Source organism: Oncorhynchus mykiss, chromosome 14, assembly GCF_057628025.1.
Source record: "Oncorhynchus mykiss isolate SJ-2025 chromosome 14, ASM5762802v1, whole genome shotgun sequence".
Classification (NCBI taxonomy): domain Eukaryota; kingdom Metazoa; phylum Chordata; class Actinopteri; order Salmoniformes; family Salmonidae; genus Oncorhynchus; species Oncorhynchus mykiss.
In genome coordinates, this window is record NC_143035.1 from 3,440,079 (window position 1) to 3,467,684 (window position 27,606).

The 27,606-nt window shown below is 41.6% G+C and overlaps 1 protein-coding gene across 1 annotated transcript in view; it reads left to right on the forward strand.

Annotated features, from left to right (window-relative positions):
* LOC110488551 (X-linked interleukin-1 receptor accessory protein-like 2) overlaps positions 1-27,606 on the forward strand; it is a 318,635-nt gene that overhangs the window by 252,452 nt on the left and 38,577 nt on the right. The window contains exon 6 of the mRNA XM_036942676.2: positions 5,529-5,603. Within this exon, the coding sequence (XP_036798571.1) occupies positions 5,529-5,603 (75 nt within the window). The remainder of the gene's footprint in view (positions 1-5,528; positions 5,604-27,606) is intronic.

Genomic DNA, 27,606 nt, shown 5'->3' on the forward strand with positions numbered 1-27,606 from the left:
TTGCTTCTAGACATTTCCACTTCAAAATAACAGCACTTATAGCAGGAAAAGGTGGCATCCTATGAAGGTGCCATGTTGAAAGTCACTGAGCTCTTCAGTAAGGCCATTTTTACTGCCAATGTTTGTCTATGGAGATTGCATGGCTGTGTGCTCAATTTTTATACACCTGTAAGCAACAGGTGTGACTGAAATAGCCGGACCCAGTAATTTGAAGGGGTGTCCATATACTTTTATATATATTGTGTCTGAGGTTATTTTCTGCACATGCATCCTTTTTTCTACCCCAAATCCACCACTGGTGTGCGTGGCCAAAGAGCGTTTATCTTCCTGTCATCTGACAATAGCACTGGTTCCAATCCAAGTGCCAATGCCCTTAAGCAAAACTCCAGCCGTTTTACATTTGTTGGATGCTCCCAAAGAGCCTATTGGCATGGAACTAGCTAGCGTCTAATTGTACATTTGGAGACGTGGTGACCTGAAGATGCGACCAAGTTCTGTAATTCTCCAACTTTGGCCCTTGGATTTTTCTGTGCCTCCGAACCATCTTCTCACTGTGCGTGGGGACAATATACATTGTCGCCCTAAAAGTGGTAAGTGGTATATTTGTTTTTTCGGCTTGGCTGCAGACTTTTCTGGACCTTTCTTCCTGACAGCTAAAGGTCCCGATGATTCTGCACATGTGCGGGATTCTTTACTTTACATACAGTCTCTATTTTAGTCATAGAGAATAGGCTGCTCTGGCGAATGGTGCTCGTTTAATAAAGTTAGATCAAATCTGAATACATTTCTGCAAGATCACATAATGATAGCATTCGACATAACAGAACAAATATAATAGCATAGTACAATGTTACTGTAAGAGAAAAAACACCACTTATTTTAGGATGATGGAGCAAAAGGTCATATTTTTTTCCTCATGTGACCACAACCCAACAGCGCTCCCCACTATGCACAATATGTGCTTTGATTGAAACAAATCACAGGTATGCTAAAGTTTGTTAACACCATTTGCTCAAAACTGTGCTCACTGTACATCATTTGAAAACAACACTGTACATAACTAAGAAGATCTAAATGCATCTTCCCATGAAACTGATATAAATCAAATAGTTAGCAGGCAGATACTGGATGGATATTTCACCAGGAAAAGTCATTCATCGTTCACGATTGACAGTGAGAAATTTGAAGGGATGGTGACCACAAAAATGTGTGCGTAAAGTAAGGGGTAAAGAAACATACGGATCTTTCCAGGGGGTGGCTAAACAGTGAGGTTACCTACATATCTGAAGCCTATGCCTTTTTCATGTTTTTTGTACCCATTGCCTGGTTTATGAAGGTCAACAACCATTTTGTCTCTTTTTTTTGTTTGTGAGTTCCTTGCCAAATTCCATGGTGATGGATGACAAAAGGATTTTATATGTGTGTAAAGCCATGTAAGGCCACAATACAGTTCCTTAAACTGAGATTCATTTCAAAAGTAGAATGTTAATGCAGATTTCATTTTGTTTGATTTTATTTATAAGAATCTTTAGGGGTGGCAATAATTTTGACACCTATCTATTTGAGAGGGAAAAAATGATATTACTTGTTAAAGAAAATCTCTACCTGAGCGATTGTATTAGTGTAAAACAATATTTTCAAAACATTATTTATTTTATAATGTTTCTTAATCAAGATAGTGAGAAAGTTGTAAAAAAAACTAAACGGCACCGAAGCACACACATCGCCACTCGCCAGTGACTTGATAAGCTGATTGTGGCCTGGCTGACTGATAAATGTGCTTGCTAGTTAATGATGTGAAGTTCGCGAACGATTAGTTATTTTTGAACAACTCTCTTTTTACAGACTCGAAAGTCATGATTTGTTTTTCTGACAGACTTGTTCATTTTAGTCGTTCAACTGACCAGCTGGCGGCAATGTGTCCTACAGTAGGATTGATATACGCTACTCCGGCTCAGCGGCAATACGATGCTTATCCCTCTCACAGCAGTCAAGCAATAAGGGTCGTTCACAATCTAGTCCGATTCCGGCCACAACTAGACCTCTTTTCAAATGTATCAAGAAATAGTCATATTTGTATGCCTATCAGTCAACAAATATGCATTGTTTAAAGTAGACTTTTACAAGACTCGGTCACAAATGACAGCTCCAATAAGCCTCCTATTGTGAACGAGAGGCTTGTAGAACTATGACTCTATCGAGGTTTTAGTGTTCATCGTTCGCTGGTAGGGGGTCCTGCAAGGTCTGTGCGTTACTGACTCAAATGAACGAAATGAGTCGAAAGGTTTGTTCTTTTAACTAAACTAGTCGTGTAGCTTGTGCTTTATTTACGATAGTTTGACAGCTTGCAGATTATGAAGTTATAGACATGTAATTGTTCTCAGAAATCAGTCCTGAACGCACAGCCAGACTTTCCCGACTAGATACATTTGTATGCAGTGACTCGTTTTTTTCCCCTTGAGAAATACTGCACTTTAGCTAGATGGAAAGAATTGCATGATTATGACCACCTCTGCAAAAACATCTACATTAATGACACATTTCTTGATTTGTCTTCGATTCAGTTCTATTTTTAGGAAGTGGTAGTGGCTATGTTGTTGCTACGGTGGCTCTGGAGGGACAAACAACAGTAACTGCCAGGGCACGATATGTGAACATAAAACACCCACATCTAACAACACCCCCAAGACAACTCCCGTTTGGCTTCAGTCATGACGCTAGCATTTCTTAATGAGCAATCTTCAAAACAAGGCCAAATCAGTCTCTTCCTTGTTAATAGCCCATTGAAATCATTTTAAGTGCTTGCCTTTTTTCTCACAGTGACATCAGTCAATGCCTTGAGTTGTATTGCAGGGCAAAAAATCTATGCTTGTCCAGCTGTACGCGTATAACTGCCTTTGAACGGCTAGAGGTGTGCTTTGAGATATCCGATATTGTTTGACCACTTCACGTACGTAATAAGCATTTGTGACAACACACTTACTGTCTTGTTTTGTCATGTTTTCAGAAGACCAATCGAAAACATCACACATGTTACTACTCTGAAGGAACATTTCACACCCTGCTCCAGTAGTGTTATTTCCAATGCAAATTTGACTCTGAATCCATTTAAACTACATGAAAGCTCAGCATTTCCCTCTGTAGTGCATTAGCAAAGTGGATACAAACACACACAAGTCAAGTATACTGAATATTGCAACAGGGGCTCTGAAAATTCATGAGGGGAAACGGACAGAGTGTAAAATTGTGCAGCCGGGGGGGAAATTATTTTGAAGATCTTTAAGATTACCGTAATATTTGAGAATTTTACCCCACATTTAAAAGCAAACCAGGCTAAGTACTTGTCAGGGAGAGGAATGATCATCTCAGGGTTGCTTACTTTCAAGTTCCAGAGCAGAATTCTGCTTAGGAATATGCAGGTGTGAAGTTTCAAACTGCAGTGGTAACTAAAGAGTTGACTGTGTTGATATGTACAGAACATTCCCATACCATAGCCACACTGTGTTGATATGTACAGAACATTCCCATACCATAGCCACACTGTGTTGATATGTACAGGACATTCCCATACCATAGCCACACTTGTGTTGATATGTACAGGACATTCCCATACCATAGCCACACTGTGTTGATATGTACAGAACATTCCCATACCATAGCCACACTGTGTTGATATGTACAGAACATTCCCATACCATAGCCACACTGTGTTGATATGTACAGAACATTCCCATACCATAGCCACACTGTGTTGATATGTACAGAACATTCCCATACCATAGCCACACTGTGTTGATATGTACAGGACATTCCCATACCATAGCCACACTGTGTTTGATATGTACAGAACATGACCATACCATAGCCACACTGTGTTTGATGTGTTCCCTTTGAGGAGTATTATCAATAAGGCCAAGCATGGCAACATACAAAATGTTAATACTTCATTTGTGTGTCCAAGTGAGTGTTATCTCTCTCTCTATGGAGAGAGGGCCCCTGAGCTGAGGGGGCTGCTCTCTCAGGAGCAAGGTGGTGCCGCAGATAGGGGTCCGGCCGTAGGTGACCTACAGGGGCTGCAAAGGGGCCGGGAAGGGTCGGCACCCATCGAGGGTGGTCCTGCCGGGTGGAGAATATTAAGTGGCTGTGGGTCTGCAGGCGTGTGGGCTCTCTCTGGCTCTTTGCTTGACAAGAATGATAGCTTTCATTTGCATGCTAAAGCTCCAGCTGTCCCCCCAAGATGGATGAGGGGTCCCAGCTTCATCCCTCACTCCCGCTACCGCCGCTCCTCATACAATGGAGAGAAAATTAAGTGGGGGCCAAAAAGATAAAAATGTTCATAACATACAATTTTCTTCTCTCTCCTTGAATTGAAGGTTGCTCTGAGGGTTTTGGCCCCTTTTCTCCCAGTGAATGGGCAGAGTAAACTGTGCACTGCCAGATATGCAGAACAAACTAACCTCATTGCTGTTTATATCATTAGTGTTTGTGTATACAGTGAATGCAGTGTCAATATTTTCGCTGACTCTGCACATTATATTCATTATGACCATTTTTATGTACAGGGCAACTGCAATTTGAACTTTTCTCACAGCAAGTTTGTCTTGTATTGTACAAGGATTACATTCGTAGCTAATATTCTGACCGTTAGAAAATGGCTTGAAAAGTTCCGAATGATTCTTTTTAACAAGTTGGTTTCTTTATGTTGGCTTTAATGCTCTAGAAAAATAGATTATGCAGCTAAATACATAGAAAACAAGCATTTTAAAACTCACAGATATAATGAGCGTGTCAGGCAGTTCTAGCACCAATACAGTTCTATCCAAGTGTGTCTCTCAAACTGTAAACATGAAAGCTTGCTGCTGCGATGTTTCCGGTCAAATATAGCTAGCCCTATACCACAAAGTTCTCTCACTCATGTGTGCACCCAGCGTTTAAATACTGTGTCTGCTTTAATTTACCTTTGTCAGGATATTCTAAAGCACAGAAACCACTTCACCACTCTTAACTAAACTCCAGGAGATCAAATACTTTCAGTGTTTTTAGAGCATATCTCTAGATGATTTTATGTAATTAATCTACCGAGTTTTTACATGATCAAAGTGGCCCACGATTATTCAGCTCACTTCTGTATCCCACACTCTGCTAACTGTCCTGGTAATACACGTCTCTTGAGGTCTGAAGTGGTTCTAATTTACACATTTCCCCTTTCTAGTGTCCTCAAACTGAAAAATGTGTGTGTGTGTGTGTGCGTGCATCTGCATTTTAGAATGATACAACTCAGCACTCCTCAGCAAATTGCTGGTGTTCCCACAAGCTAACTGATTACAGTATATAATATAATGATAATTGTAAATGATGTTTGTGGAAGAGTTATGCCGGCACTGAAACAGCTACATTCTATTTGCATGGATTACTGATCCTCTCAACATCGCTCAGTATGAGAAGCTGTGTAATCGCCTACACAACAATATGTTTATTTTCCCCCTACTGTCTGTCCTATCTCTCAATGTGTGCTTGTTCTTTTACAGCTCTCCTCACAACCAGACCCCCGAAGGTCCTGTTCCCCACTGAGAGACAGGCCAGTGTTATAGATGTCCAACCGGGTAAGTCTTCCCCATGGGAGCCAGTGCTAACGGTCTCCTCTCCATAGAGCAGACAAGTGTAATTATAGACTGCAATAGTCAGGGGCTCCTTGCTGCTTTCTCTCCAACCGGGCTGGCCTGTTCTTCAAAATGCATTTTACTGCAGTGCCTTTTGGATGGGGATACATTGCCATTGCTGTGTCAATATATAGTTTTGGAGCTCTGTTTGTTGGAATGTCCTCTACTGTAAAGCAGCAGAGTGATCACCAACACTGCATTCTAATGCCTGAGTCAACCCCATTAAAAAGTGTTGCTGCAATCAGCCAAATATGCCTGAGGGGGCATTTGCAATACATACATCTGGGGGCTAAGAGAAAGTATAACACACAAGGCAGGCAAATGTTCAGAGAGATCAAAACAGGACACAGCATTACCACTGGCATGCAGTATTCCCCTGACCCTTGTTTCCATATTTAATTATGAGCTTGTTCTAACCTGGGGGAGGTGCCCGGCCGTAGCCTCTCAGCTCATTCTCCTGCACCTTGTACAATGTAGGCTAGAACATTTTAATAAAAGGGCCAAAATCCACTGTTATCAGCGTGAAACAACACAATTCTTTCAAATCTGTGTCCATACAATGATTGTGTCAAAATTACACTTAATTTAAAACATTTTACTGGAACGTTTCAACCACATATTCATACTACAATGTGCTTTCGGCACTTACCATGTAAAAAGCCCTGCCTGCGAGACATACAAACACTCTTCAAATCTTATTCTGGAGCTCAGGACCAGTTGACAATAACAAAACAAGTGCGAGGAAGGCATATTTAAGCTGTCAAGTTGGGGTAAATTATAGGCCATTATTCCACATGCATCAACACAGAGACTGGGAGGAGACAGCTGAAGAGATGGAGTTTCCGAGCTCCTGCAGAGCCAAGGAGATGTCTTTGTCTTCTTCTTCTTCTCCTCCTCCTTCCTCTTCTTCACTGTTCAGTATTTAAATAATACACTTCACCTAACAACTGGCAACAATATGATGGGTTGGCTTAGCACTCTACTACCTTGTGCAGTGTTCACATTCAGTTCTGCCATATTGTGAACACTATTCAGTTCTACTACATTGTTGCATGTAATTTTACGGTTTCCATGAGAAGTTACTTCATTTGGACTTTTGTTAGCCTTGCTTTACAGATACAGTAATTGTATACTCTGCTCTAGGCCAAGGTGTTCTGTGGGTGATTGGCACTTGGTACACCAATTACCCTCATTGTTCAGTAGTCTTGCTAGACGAAAACAGGCTGAATCCAAGCTGTTTTACAAATTATGTGTATTTTTCCCAGTTTAAGAACAACCCTGTTACCCAATCAGTGCATACTAGCTTTCTGGATAATACAAAAACTGGACCTTATTTGCCTTGCTTTACAACCCCAGGACATTTATTGCAGTTCTTCCTATGGAATAAATATCTTTACTGCTTTGCCATTCTCAATCGTTACCTTTCTCTGCGCGGTTATTATATTTCTGATAGGATGAAGAGTCGGGCAGCCCCAACCCAATTAAACTTAATAGAGTGAGCAGTCTGTATAACACAGCATAAATCTCTCTCATCCAGCAAGCCCCCTGCGCCCTACAATGGATGTCACACCTTCTGTCACAGGCATTGCATCCATGCGCATCAGGATTTATCGAGTGCCTGGGCGTCTGGAGAAAGAACCCCTAACTACGCCTGATACAGGAAAAAAAAATATCTCTGGCAGGGTGTGTGTGTGGTGGGCGTTTTCTCCAAAGGCATTGCCGTATGAGTGAACGCACTGTATGTTAAGAATTGTTCGTAAAGTGTAAACACGACTTCCTCCTACAATATTGTCAATTTCTCTTATGTTGTTTTTTTTTTTTTAAATCAACAGCAATGATGGGTACAAGGATTTCATATCGACGCTATGTATTTGATATGAAAAAAGCCCTTTTTATGTTAAGATGTTTGTTTGAATGATGAATAGATAGGGAACAGGGAATGGTCTGGGCTGCTTGAAGGAGAGAAAGTATAAACCTTGGGTGTTGCTAAAGTAATGTCTTTCTCAAGGATCCGTTCTCCCTCTGAAGCTAAGGAACTGGTCATTTGTACTGAAATAGGCACCCTAATAACAAAAATATATTTACAGCTTTGTGAGCCATGACTATAACCAGTCTTGTTGTCATTGTTGCTTTATCTGCAACAACAAAAAAGTAGGAAGAGTGACACTATCTCTAACTGACACACAGTTTTGTTATACTCATAGACTAACAAATATTGAGAGTGTTGAAATTAACAAAAGCTGGAATAAATATGGATGTAGATTTGATCAACCTGTCCCTTACCATTACACCTTGTAATCCATATAAAACATTTATGACGTGAATGTGAATATGCTTATGGCTCAAGAGACCTAACAGATTGAATTAAGTCCTTCTATATGATATCCAATCCGCATCTCATCAAATTAAATGTGAGCTGTTAACTGCTCCTCCTCAAATGGGCAAAACAGCAGCGTCCCCTGAAAAAGGAAAGGGCTCCTTGACAAGAACCTGTAGCCCCACAAAATTGGTAATTAATTGTTGTGCGGCAGGCACTGTGGTGAGTTCTGGAGGCTGGACCATTAGGCCACAGCTGTCAGTGTTTATTAGCTGAGGAGACGCTAAGTGCAGAGAAGATTTAATAGCTCCATGGAAATCAGCTCCCCCGTACCCTTTACACGAGAAGGGCCTATTATTAGCCACAGGGCGCCTGATTAGCCACCGGAGCATCTGAGAGGAGTGACACGATAAAGGAGAGGACCAAGGAGAGGAGAGCGTTGCTCCGCTGTGTCTCTGCTCTGTCTGGGGTTCTGCCTACTCTTCATAGACAGCCCCACGCCACGAAGACTTTTCCAGCAGAGGAGGAGGAGAGGAGAGGCCATATTAAGACAGAACGCCTGAGAGTACACTGAGGCGCCTGGCTAGATGGATACACTGCAGGAGGAGGGTGGGGGGGTATTGTTAGCACGATGTTCCAGGAAAGCACATTATTCATCTCAAAAAGTGCCTATTTTTTGTGCATTAATGTCATATCATGAGCAAAATCCTCATACTGTATATAGATGTAGGATCTTAATTTGACTAGTTTTTCAGAGCAGGAAAAAATATTTATCCTGCAGCAACAGGAAATGTGAATTATTGTGTGGATTAAAATGAATGGACCTTTTTGTAGGGGCTGATACATTTTTAGTTAGGGCAAATCAAGTAAAATAAAAGTGCAAATTACAAACTTTAGAAGCATTTTTAAACTTAGAATACATTACAAGTTTGCATTTCCTGCAACAACAGGATGATCAAATTAAGATCCTACATCTGTAGTTTGTCTTGACCTCAGGTGTGCAATAACCCAAAATGGCAGACCATAAATACCACTGTTGAATGAACGCCACATTCCCACATATTCACCTTGATCTAATCACAGGGTCGGTGACAAACGGGCAGTGTCATCCTCACGTAGGCCAATCCAATTATGTGAATGCATTCAGTTCCCCCACAGTGCACCAAGCATGGCTCCAGCATCTCCTGCTTCTGCTTGGCTCTTCAGTTTCTTGGAATTTGTGACACATAGGAAGACAAATATGTCTCTGTAATGCGGAGGGGTGGATTGGCACTCCATCAGTGTCTGGGTATTTATGCTTGATATAAATATCCAGAGAGTGACAGGAAACAGAGTTGGAGGCCCATCCCGTTGAGCGCAGAGAGAGCTGGGTGTCAGAATGATAGAGTAACGGCAGAGCGATTGCGCTCTGTGTAGGAACATATCTCTCTCACTATAATTTGTCATCAGAGTTGGTTGCAAGACTCATAAATATGTTAATTAGCTGTGTTTGCAACCTTGAGTGAGGGGGAGAGTAAGAGGAGGAGAGGAGTCAGTGGGGTGGGGTACAGAATCCCGCTGTGTGTTGTGTGTATCTGAGAACTACAGAATCAAGTTGTAATACTTAACATTGATCAACCGCAGGGTATTATGGCAGTAGGAATAGCTTTGTCTTCAGCTTATTGTTTTATGATGTGTTTGCTGTGTGTTTATTCCCATGCTTACACTGTACGCACCATACAGTATGTAGTACACATTTATAAAGGTCTTAGCTTCTGGCAGTAGGTCATTCTACCTCTTCTTGGAGCTGAAGTACATTAACAGAGCCTAATATTAAGAAACATTAATTCCTTTGACACAACTCTCAGAATAAAAAGCAAGCTAATTCGTGATGGTTTGTTAGAGCAATGATGTACTTTTAATGCCAGGTTACCTTTGAAGTTGCTATATATGGCATATTTACTTTATTTGTTTCAAACAATGTGTATAGTACACAGTAGTATGATTTAGAGTACCAATCAAAAGTTTGGACACACCTACTCATTCAAGGGTTTTTCTTTATTTTTACTATTTTTCTACATTGTAGAATAATAGTGAATACATCAAAACTATGAAATAACACATTTGGAATCATGTAGTAACCAAAGAAGTGTTATACAAATCCAAATATATTTTTGATTTTAGATTCTTTAAAGTAGCCACCCTTTGCCTTGATGACAGTGTTGCACACTCTTGGAATTCTGTCAACCAGCTTCACCTGGAATGCTTTTCCAAAAGTCTTGAAGGAGTTCCCACATATGCTGAGCACTTGTTGGCTGCTTTTCCTTCACTCTGTGGTCGAACTAATCCCTAACCATCTCAATTGGGTTGAGGTCGGGTGATTGTGGAGGCCAGGTCATCTGATGCAGCACTCCATCACTCCTTGAATTCTAAATAAATTACTGACATTACTGTCACCAGCATAGCACCCCCACACCTTCTCATACCTACTCTGCGTCTCACACGCCGGTTGGAACCAAAAATCTCAAATTAGGACTCATCAGACCCAAGAACAGATTTTCACCGCTCTAATGTCCATTGCTCGTGTTTCTTGGTCCAAGCAAGTCTCTTCTTCATATTGGTGTCCTTTAGTAGTGGTTTCTTTGCAGCAATTCAACCATGAAGGCCTGATTCACACAGTCTCCTCTGAACAGTTGATGTTGGGATGTGTCTGTTACTTGAACTCTGTGAAGCATTTATTTGGGCTGCAATTTCTGAGGCTGGTACCTCTAATGAACTTGTCCTCTGCAGTAGAGGTAACTCTGGCTCTTCCTTTCCTGTGGCGGTTCTCATGAGAGCTAGTTTCATCAGAACGCTTGATGGTTATTGCGACTGCACTTGAAGAAACTTTCAAAGTTCTTAGAATTTTCCGGTTTGACTGACCTTCATGTCTTAAAGTAATGGACTGTCGTTTCTCTTTGCTTATTTGAGCTGTTCTTGCCATGATATGGACTTGGTCTTTTCCGAAATAGGGCTTTCTTCTGTATACCACCCCTACCTTGTCACAACATAACTGATTGGCTCAAATGCATTAAGAAGGAAAGAAATTCCACAACTGAACTTTTAACAAAAGTTAATTGAAATGCATTCCAAAGCTGTCATCAAGGCAAAGGTTGGCTTCTTTGAAGAATCTCAAATATAACATATATTTTTATTTGTTTAACACTTTTTTGGCTACTACATGATTCCATATGTGTTGTTTCCTAGTTTTGATGTCTTCACTATTATTCTACATTGTAGAAAATAGTAAAAATAAAGATAAACCCTGGAATGAGTAGGTGTGTCCAAACTTTTGACAGGTACTGTATATCAAATATGTATGAGTATAAAACATTTTTACCAAGCCAAGAAAGAACAAAGACAGTGATCATCATGCACGTTTCATTCCAAAATCCACATTTGCAATTTCCGTTCTGCCATTTCGCTGATCCTTTTGTTCTGTTTTGTTCTCAACTTTCATGTCATTCTGTTTCCCAAAATATACTTGCCAATAAAACTGTCACTTGTGATTGCTTCCGAAAGGTCTGCAGATTTTTTTTGTTTACAATAACAAGGTAGGAAGGCAGGGGGAATGACCAACTGGATATCACAGTGTCATTCTAATTGCAGGGGGAATATTTCTTGATCTTTTTATAATTAAAGATTGCCAATCTGGTGTACAAAAGCCCAAGGAGGTCCCATTCCTCATGACTCGTTACTAGTCAGTCAAAGATTAACTTGACATGGCAGTTTGCTAACATTGATCAAATGAAATATGATAGTCCTCACAATATAGAACAGATGTACTGGCCATGATCATAGTCCATAATGGTTGAGTATGAACCTCAAACTAGCAAATGAACCTCAAACCTCGTTTCAGTCAGAATTAACTTCCTTTTCGTCCTTAATTAAGCCACTGTCTTCAAAGCCTTGATAAAGACAGTAATTACCCTGTTAACATCAGAAAAACGAAATTATTTGGTATCCTATATAAATGTTTTTCTCCTGGTTGCTAGACCACATCGCCAGGCTAGGCTTGGCTCTCTCTGTGTCTGTTGTTAGCATGCAGATGCACAAGTCAGATCATCAGTAGTAAAATAATAATAAAGGCAGCTAATTAGTGGTATAATGACTTGTCCTTGACAGGAGCTTCTCTCCTCTCCTCTGCAGCACAGAGAGCAGCCATGAGAGCTCTATTAGGGATGTGTATAAAAGTCCAACCTTCCAAGTCCTTTCATGTTGCGTGTGCTGCCTGCTAAGTATACAGCCGCTCATCTAGAGTGCGGAGGCGGTAGTGTGTGTTGTGTATGGATGGGAGATAGCTAGCTATCACAGTCATTGACATGGGGTAAAGGATCTTGTGAAAATCACCTCTGTGGACAGATATTTTGAAATTCCCTGCTGTCTTTTATCGGTTTGATACAGCACACAAAGCACTGTCTTGAGACCAGATATCATATTCATTATGTACCATGTTGTCTATGAATATGTTTAGTATTAATTTATCTTCCCGTTTAACTAGTTCAACAATGTTTTTATGTAAATTAGTGCCATTAACCTCTTAACACGTGCAGATGTGTCTAAATCAGACCCTCGTCCCACCTCATTCTATCCCTCTCACCCCACCACAAACACACACACTACTTCTCTAGAACTCAGTTTGCGATGCATCTGGCCTCAAAGACCAGTCCAACTATAAAGCAAATCATAATGCAAGCACCAGGGATGAGGGAGTGAGCATGTGGGTCTGGGCAGATGAGATGTGTGAGTCTGTAAGTTGATGTTCTTATGTGTATGATTGTATCTGGCTGATTTAAAAATGTTAAAAAATGAAAATAAATATATGACCAGGGTCACTCACCATCCCCCAGGTCCCCTATCTACAGAGGAAAATCTGTCCCAAATTGTCAAACATCCTATCGGTCTAACTCTATCCTGTGCTGAAAAGAACCGAGATAATGGAATGGAATTACCTCTCTCTGTCACCCTGTGGGAAAGGAATCAACTTTTTGGTCACTGTTCCAGAGAGTAAGTGGATATTAAATAAAAACGGTTGGCGCTAAGGGAATGGGCACTGGGCATGGGCTGGTCCTGGGGTCAAAGGTAACCCTGTGGCATGGCCAGAGTACCAGAAACAGGAAGCTAGCCTCTGTATTAACACACACATCCCTCTATAGGCTGCTGGGAGCTAGGTTACATCACAGCACAGCGCAGGCCAGGTGACACATCCACCTGACAGGCCAGTGCATTGCAGCAGTTGATTGTGCTGCTCCAACAGCTCCCTTTGAAAGGACGACAAGTGAAATGAAAATGTCAAGCCATTTGCACGGTTTGTTTCACAACACATTTATGCCTATCACAGGTGTTCTTTTAAAATGCAAATGCTGACCCTTTTTTTTTTTACGTTGAAAGCTGCAGAAAAGGCTCTTTGTGCCTAGCCTAGTCATGAATAAATCCCTTATTGAAATTGCATGATACCTTTTGCCTTGAATCTGTAGTACTAGGAAGTCTTTACAAGGATATGGCACTAGATGAACGCTCAAAGACCCCCTTTTAGCGTTCATCCAGACTCATTTGTTGCTCTCTGATGATAGGGTGAAATTAGATATGTGTATGTATTGGGCAGGACCAAATATACTTGTTATTGTGGACTGCAGGTCTGGCAGGCTTATCCAATTATCAGTGTGTGTGAAGTCAAATTCAACATACTGCTGTGGATGAGGAGCTTGTGTGCCCTTTTAAGGCCTAATGTTAATGACCTTTCTGTGAGCTCTGCGGTACAGTATGACACGTAGCTACGGTATCCACAGGCAACGTTACAAAATATATTTTTTTAATCATACAGAACTTTACAGAATGTGTGGAAAAAAAATGCTTAAAAAAAACTAGTACTGTGGTGACAAACCCATATTTTTCCTAAAGGTTTGAATTAATCAGTTAATCAGTATCCGCATTATTTGATAATTTTTTTTACATTGAAGCTTTGACTACATTTTGACATCTCACCAAGACTATGCCAAGTCACCAACTAATCAGTTATATACTGTACAGCTAGCTTCATGTATGACCTCTAGTGGTGTCAGTGTGTGGTCTGGTTGTTTTTACACTTTAAGAATTGTGGCACTCAGGATAGCGATGGGACGTTCAGCTCTTTTTACTGACTCAGACCTTTTCAACTTGTTCAGTCAAATGAACAAATCTTTCGACTCATTTCGTTCATTTGAGTCAGTAATGCCCGGAGCACGCAGGACTTCCTACCGGCTAACGATGAACTGAAAACTCGAAATAGTCATCATTCTACAAGCCTCTCGTTCACATGTCGTTCACCATAAGGGGCTTTTTGGAGCTGTCATTTGTGAGTGAGACTTGTGAAAGTGTGTATGTTTTGGTTCATTTTGTCCATCATAACATTCAATACAATATGCATTTGTCAATAGCTAAGCATACAAATAAGAGCATTTCTTGGTACACTCTTAGAAAAAAAGGTGCTATCTAGAACCTTAAAGGGTTCTTTAGCTGTCCCCAAAGGAAAACCCTTTTGGGTTGCAGGTCGAACCTTTTGGGGTTCCATGTAGAACCCAGAAGTGATTTTAAAGGGTTCTTTGGCTGCACCCAAGGAAAATCCTTTTGAAAAACCCTTTTTGGTTGCAGGCCGAACCCTTTTGGGTTCCATGTAGAACCCAGCATTCTACATGGAACCCAAACGGGTTCCACCTGGAACCAAAAATGGTTTTACCTGGAACCAAAAAAGGTTCTCCTATGGGGACAGCCGAAGAACCCTTTTGGAACCCTTGTCTAAGAGTGTACATTTGAAACGAGGTCTAGTTGTGGACGCAAACGGACTAGATTGTGAATGACTCTTGGCGGAATGCCTTGCTTGACTGCCATGAGGGTGATAAGCACAATATAATTTGAAAACTGCAGCACCCTAAATGATTCGTTCCGAAGTTCGAGTTTGTTGAGGTTAAACTGTATCTTTTGGTTTTACAAAGCTGTGTCCATCATAACATTCAACAATCAATTAATTGCATTCATTCTTGCACCATGCGATCAATTATCAGTTCTGAACATGTATTTTTCTTCTCTATGCTAACTGCAGCATGATCTATTTTGCATATATGACAGACAGTTGTTGCTCGGAGCACTTCTTCTGAGTCAACGGAGGAGCACGTATTAATCCTGCTGTAGAATTCATTGCGGCCAGCAGGTCAAACGAATGACTAAAATGAACGAGTCACTCAGAAAAGGAATCATGGCTCTCAAGTCAGTAAAAAGAATCATTCAAAAAGAATGAGTCGTTCACGAACTGCATAGCACTAGTTCAGGAGTGAACGTTTAGAGGAGAAGGTCAGGTGTGTTCTGTTTCGACAGATACAGTGGGGCAAAAAAAGTATTTAGTCAGCCACCAATTGTGCAAGTTCTCCCACTTAAAAAGATGAGAGAGGCCTGTAATTTTCATCATAAGTACACTTCAATTATGACAGACAATATTAGAGGAAAAAAATCCAGAAAATCACATTGTAGGATTTTTAATGATTTCTTTGCAAATTATAGTGGAAAATAAGTATTTCGTCAATAACAAAAGTTTATCCCAATACTTTGTTATATACCCTTTGTTGGTAATGACAGAGGTCAAACGTTTTCTGTAAGTTTTCACAAGTTTTTCACACACTGTTGCTGGTATTTTGGCCCATTCCTCCACGCAGATCTCCTCTAGAGCAGTGATGTTTTGGGGCTGTTGCTGGGCAACACAGACTTTCAACTCCCTCCAAAGATTTTCTATGGGGTTGAGATCTGGAGACTGGCTAGGCCACTCCAGGACCTTGAAATGCTTCTAACGAAGCCACTCCTTCGTTGCCCAGGCAGTGTGTTTGGGATCATTGTCATGCTGAAAGACCCAGCCACGTTTCATCTTCAATGCCCTTGCTGATGGAAGGAGGTTATTACTCAAAATCTCACGATACATGGCCCCATTCATTCTTTCCTTTACACGGATCAGTCGTCCGTGTCCCTTTGCAGAAAAACAGCCCCAAAGCATGATGTTGCCACCCCCATGCTTCACAGTAGGTATGGTGTTCTTTGCATGCAACTCAGCATTCTTTGTCCTCCAAACAAGACGAGTTGAGTTTTTACCAAAAAGTTATATTTTCGTTTGATCTGACCATATGACATTCTTCCAATCTTCTTCTGGATCATCCAAATGCTCTCTAGCAAACTTCAGGCGGGCCTGGACATGTACTGGCTTAAGCAGGGGGACACATCTGGCACTGCAGGATTTGAGTCCCTGGCGGCGTAGTGTGTTACTGATGGTAGGCTTTGTTACTTTGGTCCCAGCTCTCTGCAGGTCATTCACTAGGTCCCACCGTGTGGTTCTGGGATTTTTGCTCACCGTTCTTGTGATCATTTTGACCCCACGGGGGGAGATCTTGCGTGGAACCCCATATCGAGGGAGATTATCAGTGGTCTTGTATGTCTTCCGTTTCCTAATAATTGCTCCCACAGTTGATTTCTTCAAACCAAGCTGCTTACCTATTGCAGATTCAGTCTTCCCAGCCTGGTGCAGGTCTACAATTTTGTTTCTGGTGTCCTTTGACAGCTCTTTGGTCTTGGCCATAGTGGAGTTTGGAGTGTGACTGTTTGAGGTTGTGGACAGGTGTCTTTTATACTGATAACAAGTTCAAACAGGTGCCATTAATACAGGTAACGAGTGGAGGACAGAAGAGCCTCTTAAAGAAGAGGTCTGTGAGAGCCAGAAATCTTGCTTGTCTGTAGGTGACCAAATACTTATTTTCCACCATAATTTGCAAATAAATTAATAAAAAATCTTACAATGTGATTTTCTAGATTTTATTTTCTCATTTTGTCTGTCATAGTTGAAGGGTACCTATGATGAAAATTACAGGCCTCTCTCATCTTTTTAAGTGGGAGAACTTGCACAATTGGTGGCTGACTAAATACTTTTTTGCCACACTGTATGACCTCGATGGGGCAGTTTTGTGTAACATGTGGTAACCACAAATGTTCTTTCCATAGATCATGTCTGACATAAACAATGAGTACTTTGTGGCATAAACCGTTCCTAATGAAAGGTGCATGTCACCTTTGGCATCTCTGACCTGGAAAGGTACTCTAGTGTGAGTGTATTTGATATATATTCATATTTCTTGTTGAGGGGTTTGTGTGTTTATCTATTCCCAACAGAGACGATGGATCATGTTTGAAGCAGTAATATAGTGGTATGAAAACACCATAGTATAACCTCACAGTTGCTTATGCAACATTGATTTTGAATGAATAGCTCACACATGCAGTGCACTCTCCTTTTTCAGCACATGGCAGGGACCCTATCAAAGTTTAAAATTCCGCACCAATCTCTTCCAAAACCAAAGGAAATTGAGTGAAATTAGATTTGTATTAAAATTAAATCCCTGGCAGGCCCCTAGGAGGCGCATGATGTGATTGTGAATAAGAAGATTAGTCTTGACCCAATGTGTTCAGAATGTCACCTCTGAACTTCAGACAGCCACAGAATAGTTTTAATTCTAGATTGCCACATGGAATTTTGACCTAAATCCGCCCCTCTTTTCAGTCACGATAGTTTGAAGGTTAATTCATACAGATCTGCATAGCCCTGTTCCCTCTCTCTCTCACTTCCACTGTCAGACCTGTACTTCTGACATACATTTCCATGAAGTAAGTCTCTCTGGAGTCAACCTGAGGTCAAGGAGTTTCTCAGTACTTACTGTTGGGTCCCATAAGTGCAGTCTGACCATTCCATACTGTACATCTTTACAAAGTGACATGTTTTGTCTTGTTTCTTGCACCACTTTTCCCCTGCATTCATAGACTGGATATACCAGACAATAATGGAGGACAGAAGCTTCTATTACCCTGCAGTGGTCAGACCTGATGAGAGTTGTCAATCAACCACTGCTACCCAATAAAATCGCTTTGCCCTCCATCTGTTGCAGTCCTATAGCTATTCTAAGTTTATGCCCTAGTTTCCTTACTCACTCTATCTCATAATTATGAATCTACAGTGACACCCCAGTAGTGACTCATGCTGTATCAAGATATACACTGGTCGTCGCAGTGGTGGCACAGGGCTACTCATTTCTCCTAGGTGGAGATTTTCTCTTTTCTCCCTCTTTCACCTGTCCATCTCCTCATTTGAATTCCATGCTGTCACTGTCACTTGTCCACTCATTGTTGTCATCTATCGCCCACCATGTGCCCTTAGAGAGTTCCTCAATGAGCTTTGACAGCTTCGTAAGCTCATTTCGGGATGATGGCTCACTGCTCTTCATACTTGGCGACTTCAACCTCCCGACTTCTGCCTTCAAATAATTTCTTTCCCTCCTTGCCTCTTTTGACCTCACCCTTTCCCAGTCCCCTCCCACTCACAAGGAAGGAAATATGCTTGACCTCATCTTTACTAGAGGCTGTTTGCCTACTAATCTCACTGCAATCCCCCTCCTGGTCTCTGATCACTACTTTGTTTCCTTTTCTGTCTCCCTTTCCTCTAGCCCTAGCCACTCAGCCCCTACCCAAATGGTCATGCGCCATCTCAATCTTCGCTCTCTCTCTCCCACTATCTCCTCTTCTATCCTATCATCTCTCCCTTCTGCTAAATCCTTCTTTCTCCTGTCTCCCTTTTCTTCCTCTTCAACCCTACTCTCCTCCCTTTACGCATCCTATGACTCTCACTGTCGGCCCTCCCCTCCTTTTCCATGGGTGAGTGACTCATTGCGAGCTTACAGGGCTGCAGGCACCTATCAGAGGACCTATCATCCTTCCACTCTTCCTCTCTACCTTATTTTCCTCTATATCTTCTGCGAAAGCCACTTTCTATCACTCTACATGGCAAGCTTCTGCCTCTAACCCTAGGCAACTCCTTTTCACCTTTTCCTTCCTTCTTAGTCCTCCACACCCTCCCTCCTTCATCTCTGTGAACGACTTTGTCAACCACCTTGAAAAGAAGGTTGACGACATCTGCTTCCCATTCATTCAGCCTATTGAGTCCACTGGTTCCATTCACACAGAACTACCCTACACCTTGACCTCTCCAGATGAAATCTTGCGACCTAGTGAGGTCCGGCCCTCCGAAAACCTGCACACCCAACCCCATCCTCTCCTCCCTTCTCCAGACCATTTCTGGAGACCTTCTCCAATTCCTCACTTCCCTCATCAACTCATCCCTGACTACTGGCTGTCTCCCTTCTGACTTAAAAATCTCAGAGTCGGTCCCCTCCTCAAGAAACTAACACTCGACTCCTGTAACGTCAAAAACTACAGACTAGTATCCCTTGCTATCGCTAACTAACTCGCTCGCAATCTCTCTCAGAATGACCTTCTTGACCCTAACCATTCAGGTTTCAAGACGGGTCACTCAACCGAGACTGCTCATCTCTGTGTCACAGAGGCTTTCCTCACTGCCAAACCTGACTCTCTGACTCTGCCTTCGACACCGTGAACCATCTGATCCTCCTCTCCACCCTCTCATGGATGGGCGTCTCAGGCTCTGCAAACTTTTGGTTTGCATCCTCCTGGCAGGCCGCTCCAACCAGGTTTAATTGAGAGGATCTGTGTCTGCACCACATACTCCGATGACTTGTGTCCCCCAGGGCTCGGTTGTAGGCCCTGTCCTCTTCTCTCTTGACAGCAGGGCACTCTGCTTCGTCATATCCTGACATGGTCTTTCCTATCATTGTTATTCGGATGACTTAAATACTTTTCTCTAAACCCCCTTCTGACAGCTAGGTGGTGACATGCATCTCTATGTGCCTGGCTGATATCTCAGCTTTGATGTGGGCCCACCACATCATGCTCAACCTAGACAAGATAGAGCTACTCAAGATGGAGTTGTCAACTCCACAGTGTCTGCCTCCCAGAGAGCAAAGAACCTTGGTGTGACCCTGGACAACATCCTGTCGTCTTCTGCAAGCATCAAGGCAGCGACTCACTCCTGCAGGTTCATGCTCTAAAACATCCGTAGAGTACGACCCTACTTCACACAGGAAGTGGCGCAGGTCCTAATCCAGGCCTTTGTCATCTCCCGTCTGGACTACTGCAACTCACCGTTGGCTGGGCTCCCCGCTTGTGCCATCAAACCTCTGCAATTTATCCAGAATGTTGCAGCCCACCTGGTGTTCAAACTTCCCAAGTTCTCCCATGTCACCCTGCTCCTCCGCACACTCCACTGGCTTCCAGTCAAAGCTCGCATCCACTACTGCTTACAGAGCAGCAAGAGGAACTGCCCATCCATACCTTCAAGGGATGCTCAAACCCTACACCCAAAACCGAGCCCTCCGTTCTGCCAGCTCTGGTGTCTTGGCCCTTCCACCCATATGTGAGTGCAGCTCCCGCTCAGCCTAGTCCAAGCTCATCTCTGTCCTGTAACCCCAATGGTGGAACCAACTTCCCCCTAAAGCTAGGACAGCAGAGTCCATGCCCATCTTTAAAAAAACATCTGAAACCCTACCCCTTCAAAGAGTATCTTAGATTATCACACAGCACCCCCCCACCCACCCCTCGCACCCCCTTCTCACAGCAACCTCTAACACTCTCACTTGACTTTTTTTTTAAAATGTTCCTTACTAACTCTGATTTTGCTGATAGCTACTTGATTGAGGAAAAATGTACTTACTATGACTTTTTTTGTGGTTGTCCCACCTAGCTATCTTGAATGCAACTGTAAGTTGCTCTGGTTAAGAGTGTCTGCTAAATGACTAAACTGTCAATTTAATACCATTCATAATGATTCTTCATTTTGTTCATCTGGGTAGTTGTGCGTTTGAAATAGCCCAAAAGGCTGGGAAGGTAATTAACCTGTGCACAAATTGGAGATAAGGTTGAATCGAATGTAATATTTTTTTAACGTTGGTCATGAACCCCATCATTTTTAAGTTACCCATCAAGTACATGTTAATTAGATGTCTGCCAAGATTGGACTCAACACGGAGATGGTAGTGGACTTTCTTTAGACAGCAAACTGGAACGCTGGAAGTTTTCTAAATATCAACCTCCCACCCATCCTGGTTTAGTTTAACAGATACGAGGAATTGCTCCAAACCATGGCAGCTTAATTTCCTGTTATACAGGATATTGACTGTATCCATTTCCAGAGATAATAAACTGTTGATTATCTGTTCTCTCCTAAAATAGTTTAGGGTGTTTTTGAGGTTCTGGTACCGTACCTTAAGTGTGTGAAACCTCTGAAAAGTATCTTTATTTCAATGGTGTCACTTATTTTAGTAAGGCCATCTTTGATTTAAAAAAAACTCTGTTTATCCTCTGATCCGGGGTTTATGTTTGCCAATCATGGTAATCAAACAAAGCAATGATATCTGTTTGTTTCTGTAATAAAATAAGCTTGATGTTAGGAGAGGGAGAGATGAAACCCTCCTGCCCACTGACAATAAATAATAAGTCCAGGGAATTAATAATAGCCATACAAATGTCTTGGATTTACTTATAATATGATTAAAGGTTAATCACGTTGTTAAGAGTCCATGTTACCACAATATACAGTTGAAGTCGGAAGTTTACATACACTTAGGTTGGAGGCATTAAAACAAATTTTTCAACCAATCCACAAATTTCTTGTTAACAAACTATAGTTTTAGCAAGTCGGTTAAGATATCTACTTTGTGCATGACACAAGTCATTTTTCCAACAATTGTTTACAGACGATTATTTCACTGATAATTAACTGTATCACAATTCCAGTGGGTCAGAAGTTTACATTCACTAAGTTGACTGTGCCTTTAAACAGCTTGGAAAATTCCAGAAAATGATGTAATGGCTTTAGAAACTTCTGATAGGTTAATTGACATAATTTGAGTCAATTGGAGGTGTACCTGTGGATGTATTTCAAGGCCTACCTTCAAACTCAGTGCCTCTTTGCTTGACATCATGGGAAAATCAAAATAAATCAGCCAAGACCTCAGAAAACAAATAGTAGACCTCCACAAGTCTGGTTCAATTTCCAAATGCCTGAATGTACAACGTTCATCTCTACAAACAATAGTATGCAAGTATAAACACCATTGGAACACGCAGCCGTCATACCGCTTAGGAAGGAGTCGCATTCTGGCTCCTACAGATGAACGTACTTTGGAGTCCAATATTGACATAACCTGAATGGCCACTCAGCAAGGAAGAAGCCACTGCTCCAAAACTGCCATAAAAAAAAGCCAGACTATGCATGGGGACAAAGATCATACTTTTTGGAGAAATGTCCTCTGGTCTGATGGAAGAAAAATATGACTTTTTGGCCATAATGTCCATCGTTATGTTTGGAGGAAAAAGGGGAAGGCTTGCAAGCCAAAGAACACCATCCCAACCGTGAAGAACAGGGGTGGCAGCATCATGTTGTGGGGGTGCTTTGCTGCAGGAGGGACTGGTGCACTTCACAAAATAGATGGCATCATGAGGTAGGAAAATTATGTGGATATATTGAAGCAACATCTCAAGACGGTCAGGAAGTTAAAGCTTGGGCGCAAATCGGTCTTCCAAATGGACAATGACCCAAGCATACTTCCAAAGTTGTGGCAAAATGGCTTAAGGACAACAAAGTCAAGGTATTGGAGTGGCCATCACAAAGCCCTGACTTCAATCCTATAGAAAGTTTGTGGGCAGAACTGAAAAAGTGTGTGCGAGCAAGGAGGCCTACCAACCTGACTCAGTTACACCAGCTCTGTCAGGAGGAATGGGACAATTTACCCAACTTATTGTGGGAAGCTTGTGGAAGGCTACCTGAAACATTTGACCCAAGTTAAACAATTTAAAGGCAATGCTACCAAATACTAATCGAGTGTATGTAAACTTCTGACCCACTGAGGATGTGATGAAAGAAATAAAAGCTGCAATAAATAATTCTCTCTACTATTATTCTGACATTTCACATTCTTAAAATGAAGTGGTGATCCTAACTGACCTAAGACGGGGAATTTTTACTTGGATTAAATATCAAGAATTGTGAAAAACTGAGTTTAAATGTATTTGGCTAAAGTGTATGTAAACTTCCGACTTCAACTGTCATGGGTTCATGATATAGAATATGGCGACCGGCACGTTCTGCATGGTGGCAGCACTTTTACTTTGTGTTTGTTTTAAATATCACTGGAAATAATTGCATCTGCAATTTAGATGAAAGAACGGTAAATTCTCAGCAACTTCTCAGTCATGCAAACACTTTTGATGGCATCAAGCACTTCGGATTGGAAAGAATGTTATATACCTAACTTTCATAGCACCTTGGCACAAACCAAAACGATCATCGAAGCCAGTCTGAAATCTCAAATTAATGGTGGAGATCTTATAACTCTATGCCTTTTCTTATCGGGTGATATCCATCAATGCCCTGGACCTCAGTTTATCACAAACACCATTAAACGGCCTATGCACCCATGCTCCTCTTGCGAACATTGGATAAAGAGTAACAGCAAAGCTTTGGTATGTTTGGAACGCGCGCAGCCACTGGGGAGGGGTTGCTCCATGGTGGCAGAGAGGCCACCGGAGGCAGTGCAGAGGGAAGATGGTAGTGCAGTGGGAGGCGAGTTACAAGTGGATCGGGAATTCAGTGAGGCCTTTGGCAAGAAGGGTGTACATTTTGTGGACTTAAAAAGTCCAAAGCTTACTACCGAAGGTTGATTTGCAAACCAACAGGCGTATCTCATCAGAGGTGGGTGTCTTATGTTTTATTGAGACATGGTTGGATTCATCTGTTTGTGACTCAGAAATTGAGATAGGCAATTACTCTGTTGTCAGGAAGGATCGGAATCGGAACGGTGGGGGGGGGGGGGTGCGTTTGTAAGATCGGACATTGCTTTTAACGTCAGATCGGATTTAAGCATTGATTTGGAGATTGTCTGGCTGGATATCTGCCTTCCAAAAACCAAGCCGATTTTGATGGGGGTGTGTTACAGGCTGCCCAATCAGAATGCATTCTATGAAGATCTTGAAATTGTGTTGTCAAACTGTAATGATTCCCTGGTGAAGGAAATAATGTTATTGGGGGATTTCAATACTGATGTCTGCAAAAAGGATAGCCCAATCCACAATGTATTTATGCACTTCTGTAGATCACTTGCTCTGACCAAAATTATAAAAGATCCCACCAGGGTATGTGAAACAGTGCAAAGTATGATTGACTTATTATTGGTGTCTGATCAATCCAGAATATCACAGAGTGGAGTAATAGTATATGGAATCAGTGATCATTTTATTACATTTTGCGGAAGGATGGTTTTTAAAGATATATTTAAGTGTCACAAAACCGTTAGAATCAGAGGACTCAAAAACTACTGTGTTGAAATGTTTAGGGAGCAAGTGGGTAAAATTGACTGGTCACGTGTGTTGGATAGTGTAGGGGTAGACAGTGCTTAGGAAACCTTTAAATGTAGATTCCTTGATGTGGTGAATGTGATGGCTCCAATTAGACTGGTTAGGGTAAAGCAGAGATCTAGCCCTTGGTTTAATCATGAGATTCTAGAATCTATCCAAGCAGGGAATAAGGCCTGAAATGTAAGAACTCTCAAGAGCAGCCTGATTTTGTCCTATATAAACGTCACAGAAATGAAGCACAGAGCAGGATGGATGAAGCTAATAGGGGTTACTTTGCTGAGAAAATCATTGAGAACAAAAATTACCCTAAAAAGCAGTGGAAATCAGTTAAGGAACTAGGCTGTAGCAGTACTACTAAAAACAAACTAAACAGTATGGGAGATGGTATATGAAAAAGCAGAGGTTGCCAATGAATTCAACTCTTGTTTTACTTCTGTTGTCAGCAAGCTGGTTAGCAAGCTGCCCACCAGTTCTGGTTTGTATGGAAACAACCAAGTCAAGAAGTATTATGCCGAGTTAGGGGAGCCAAACTCTTTTTCCTTTGCAAGGGTAGCAACAGACAAAATAGTCAGCATGCTAGAAGAGCTTAAATGCTCCAAAGCCGCAGGCCTTGATAATATTCCTGCAAGGTTTATAGATTCTGCCGAGCAAATTGTATTACGCATATCGTTAATTTTTCTCTTGAACAAGGTACATTTCCCAGGGACATGAAACAAGCTAAAGTTATACCTCTGTATAAGAAAGGGTCATAGTCTGACCCTGGGAATTATAGGCCTGTATCTATGCTCAGTATAACATCAAAGATCCTGGAGAGAGTTATACATGAGCAAATTTATGAATATGTCAACAAACAAAGTCTAATATATGATTTTCAGTCTGGTTTTAGAAAAACATACTCAACTGATTCATGTCTACTTGACTTGACTGACTTCATCATGAAAGAGATTGATGAGGGACATCTCTGTGAAATGGTACTGCTCGACCTACAAAGGGCCTTTGATACAGTTAACCACTGTCTCCTAATCTCCAAAATGGAGGCACTGGGGTTAAGCAGTATCCCTCTAGGCTGGGTAAAGTCATATTTATCAGGTAGGGAGAAAGTAGTAAAGGTTACTGGTTCACTGTCTCAGGCAAAACCAATGAGTTGTGGCGTTCCGCAGGGGAGTGTGCTTTGGCCTCTACTGTTGTTACTGTATATTAACGATATGAAAGATGCTTGTCCTTGCCATTTTTCCATTATGCGAATGACTCTGGTGTCTCGCAAAAGTAAAATTCTGTTGGAGAGCATCCTTAGCACAGAGCTTACTAACATTAGAAAATATATTGGAGATAATAAGCTATCTCTGCATTTAGGGAAAACTGAGGCAATTATTTTTGGATCCAGACCAAAATTGAGTAGGTCCTCTGAAATCAGAGTGGAGTTAGGGGGTGAGGTGCTGACTACGTAAACCTCTGATAGCTACCTGGGAAGTATCCTTGATGGAAGCCTGGGAGGTGTGAGAATGGCCAATAAAGTGCTAGGGAAGGTTAATGCCAGAACTACGTTTTTGGCTGGAAAGTCGATGCTGCTTTATGAGGACTCCATGAAAGTGCTAGTCACTGCCCTCATTCAATGCCATTTGACTATGCTAGTACTTCCTGGTTTGGGGGCATATCTAAGCTTATGAAGGGGAAGCTCCAGATAGCCCAGAATAAGCTGTTCAGGGTAGTATTGGAGGTGAGTCCATGTACTCACATAGGCAGGAGCTGCTTTCAGGAACCAAACTGGCTGCCTGTTGAGGCTAGGGTGTCCCCGATTAGACTAGGTTTGGTTTACAGGAGTATTTATGGCCCAGATATCTAACTGATTAGTTTCCCCGTGTTAGGGATACACACAATCACAGCACCAGATCAGGTGTTGTTGATGTGTGCTTATACAGGTTCAGGAGTAATGCTGGGAAAGGTACTTTCTTGTAAACTGGAGCCTCAGAATGGAATGAGTTGCCTCTGTCCGTAAAAACGACGTCCTCTCTGGGCAGCTTTAAAAATAAAATAAAAATATGTTTGATGTCTTCTGTGCCCATATGAATAACCCCTACGATGTAACTGCAATGATGAGAAAGATGTTCTGCTTCTTTGTTTTTATGTTTTATTATCTCAATGCCATACTGTGTTTAACTGTGTTCGATCTTGCCTAGCCATCATATCTCAAGAGGGCCACAATGAAAATAAGTCCCAGGCTTTGTGTGTTATCCTCGATGATTTTACTCATGTGCATGTATGGATTATGTTTTATGTATGCTTGTTTTTTAAAATGGTCAAATTAATAAACAAAACTAAAGGACCAATGCAGCAATTTTTTTCTCAATATTAAATAATTTCTGTGTAACAATTATTTTCAATCAAATTTGAAAAAGAATAAACAAGCAAAGAGCAAAGAGCAATTTCTCAAGGAATATTTTTTCTAGGACTGTTTGGGAGTGGTCTGAGTGGGGAGGGAAAAACTGAAAACAAGCTGTTGTTTGCAGAGAGGTTTGGAACTCTTTCTTTTTGGTCTATTAATTAATAACAAAACTCCATCCCACCAAAAGAGGCTGAAATTTCAGGCAGTCTTTTCAAACAGCTCTTATACTAAAAGGGCATTATAATGATTTTCACAATTTCACAGTATTATTCCAACCTCATAGTGTGGAAATTTACACTGAGTGTCCAAATCATTAGGAACACCTGCTCTTTCCATGACATAACAAGCTATGATCCCTTATTGATGTCACTTGTTAAACCCACTTCAATCAGTGTAGATGAAGGGGAGGAGAAAAGTTAAAGAAGGATTGAAACAATGATTGTGTATGTATGCCATTCAGGTGGTGAATGGGCAAGACAAAATATTGAAATATTATCAGGTATGAAAGTAAGACCCAGATGCAGACAACTTCGAATGAACAATGGTTTAATAATCCAACAGGAGCAGGCAATAGATAGGTCAAGGCAGGCAGGGGTCAGTAAACCAGAGCAACAGTACCGGACTGCAGGCAGAGTCACGGGCAAAAAGAGCAGCCAGGCAGGCGGGCTCATAGTCAGGACAGGCAAGGGTCAAAACCAGGAGGGCGAGAAAAAGAGAAACTGGGAAAGCAAGAGCTGAGGCAAAAACGCTGGGTGACTTGACAAACAAGACGAGCTGGTTACAGACGAACAGAGAACACAGGTATAAATACACAGGGGATAATGGGGAAGATGGGCGACACCTGGAGGGGGGTGGAGATAATCACAAAGACAGGTGAAACAGATCAGGGTGTGACAAATATG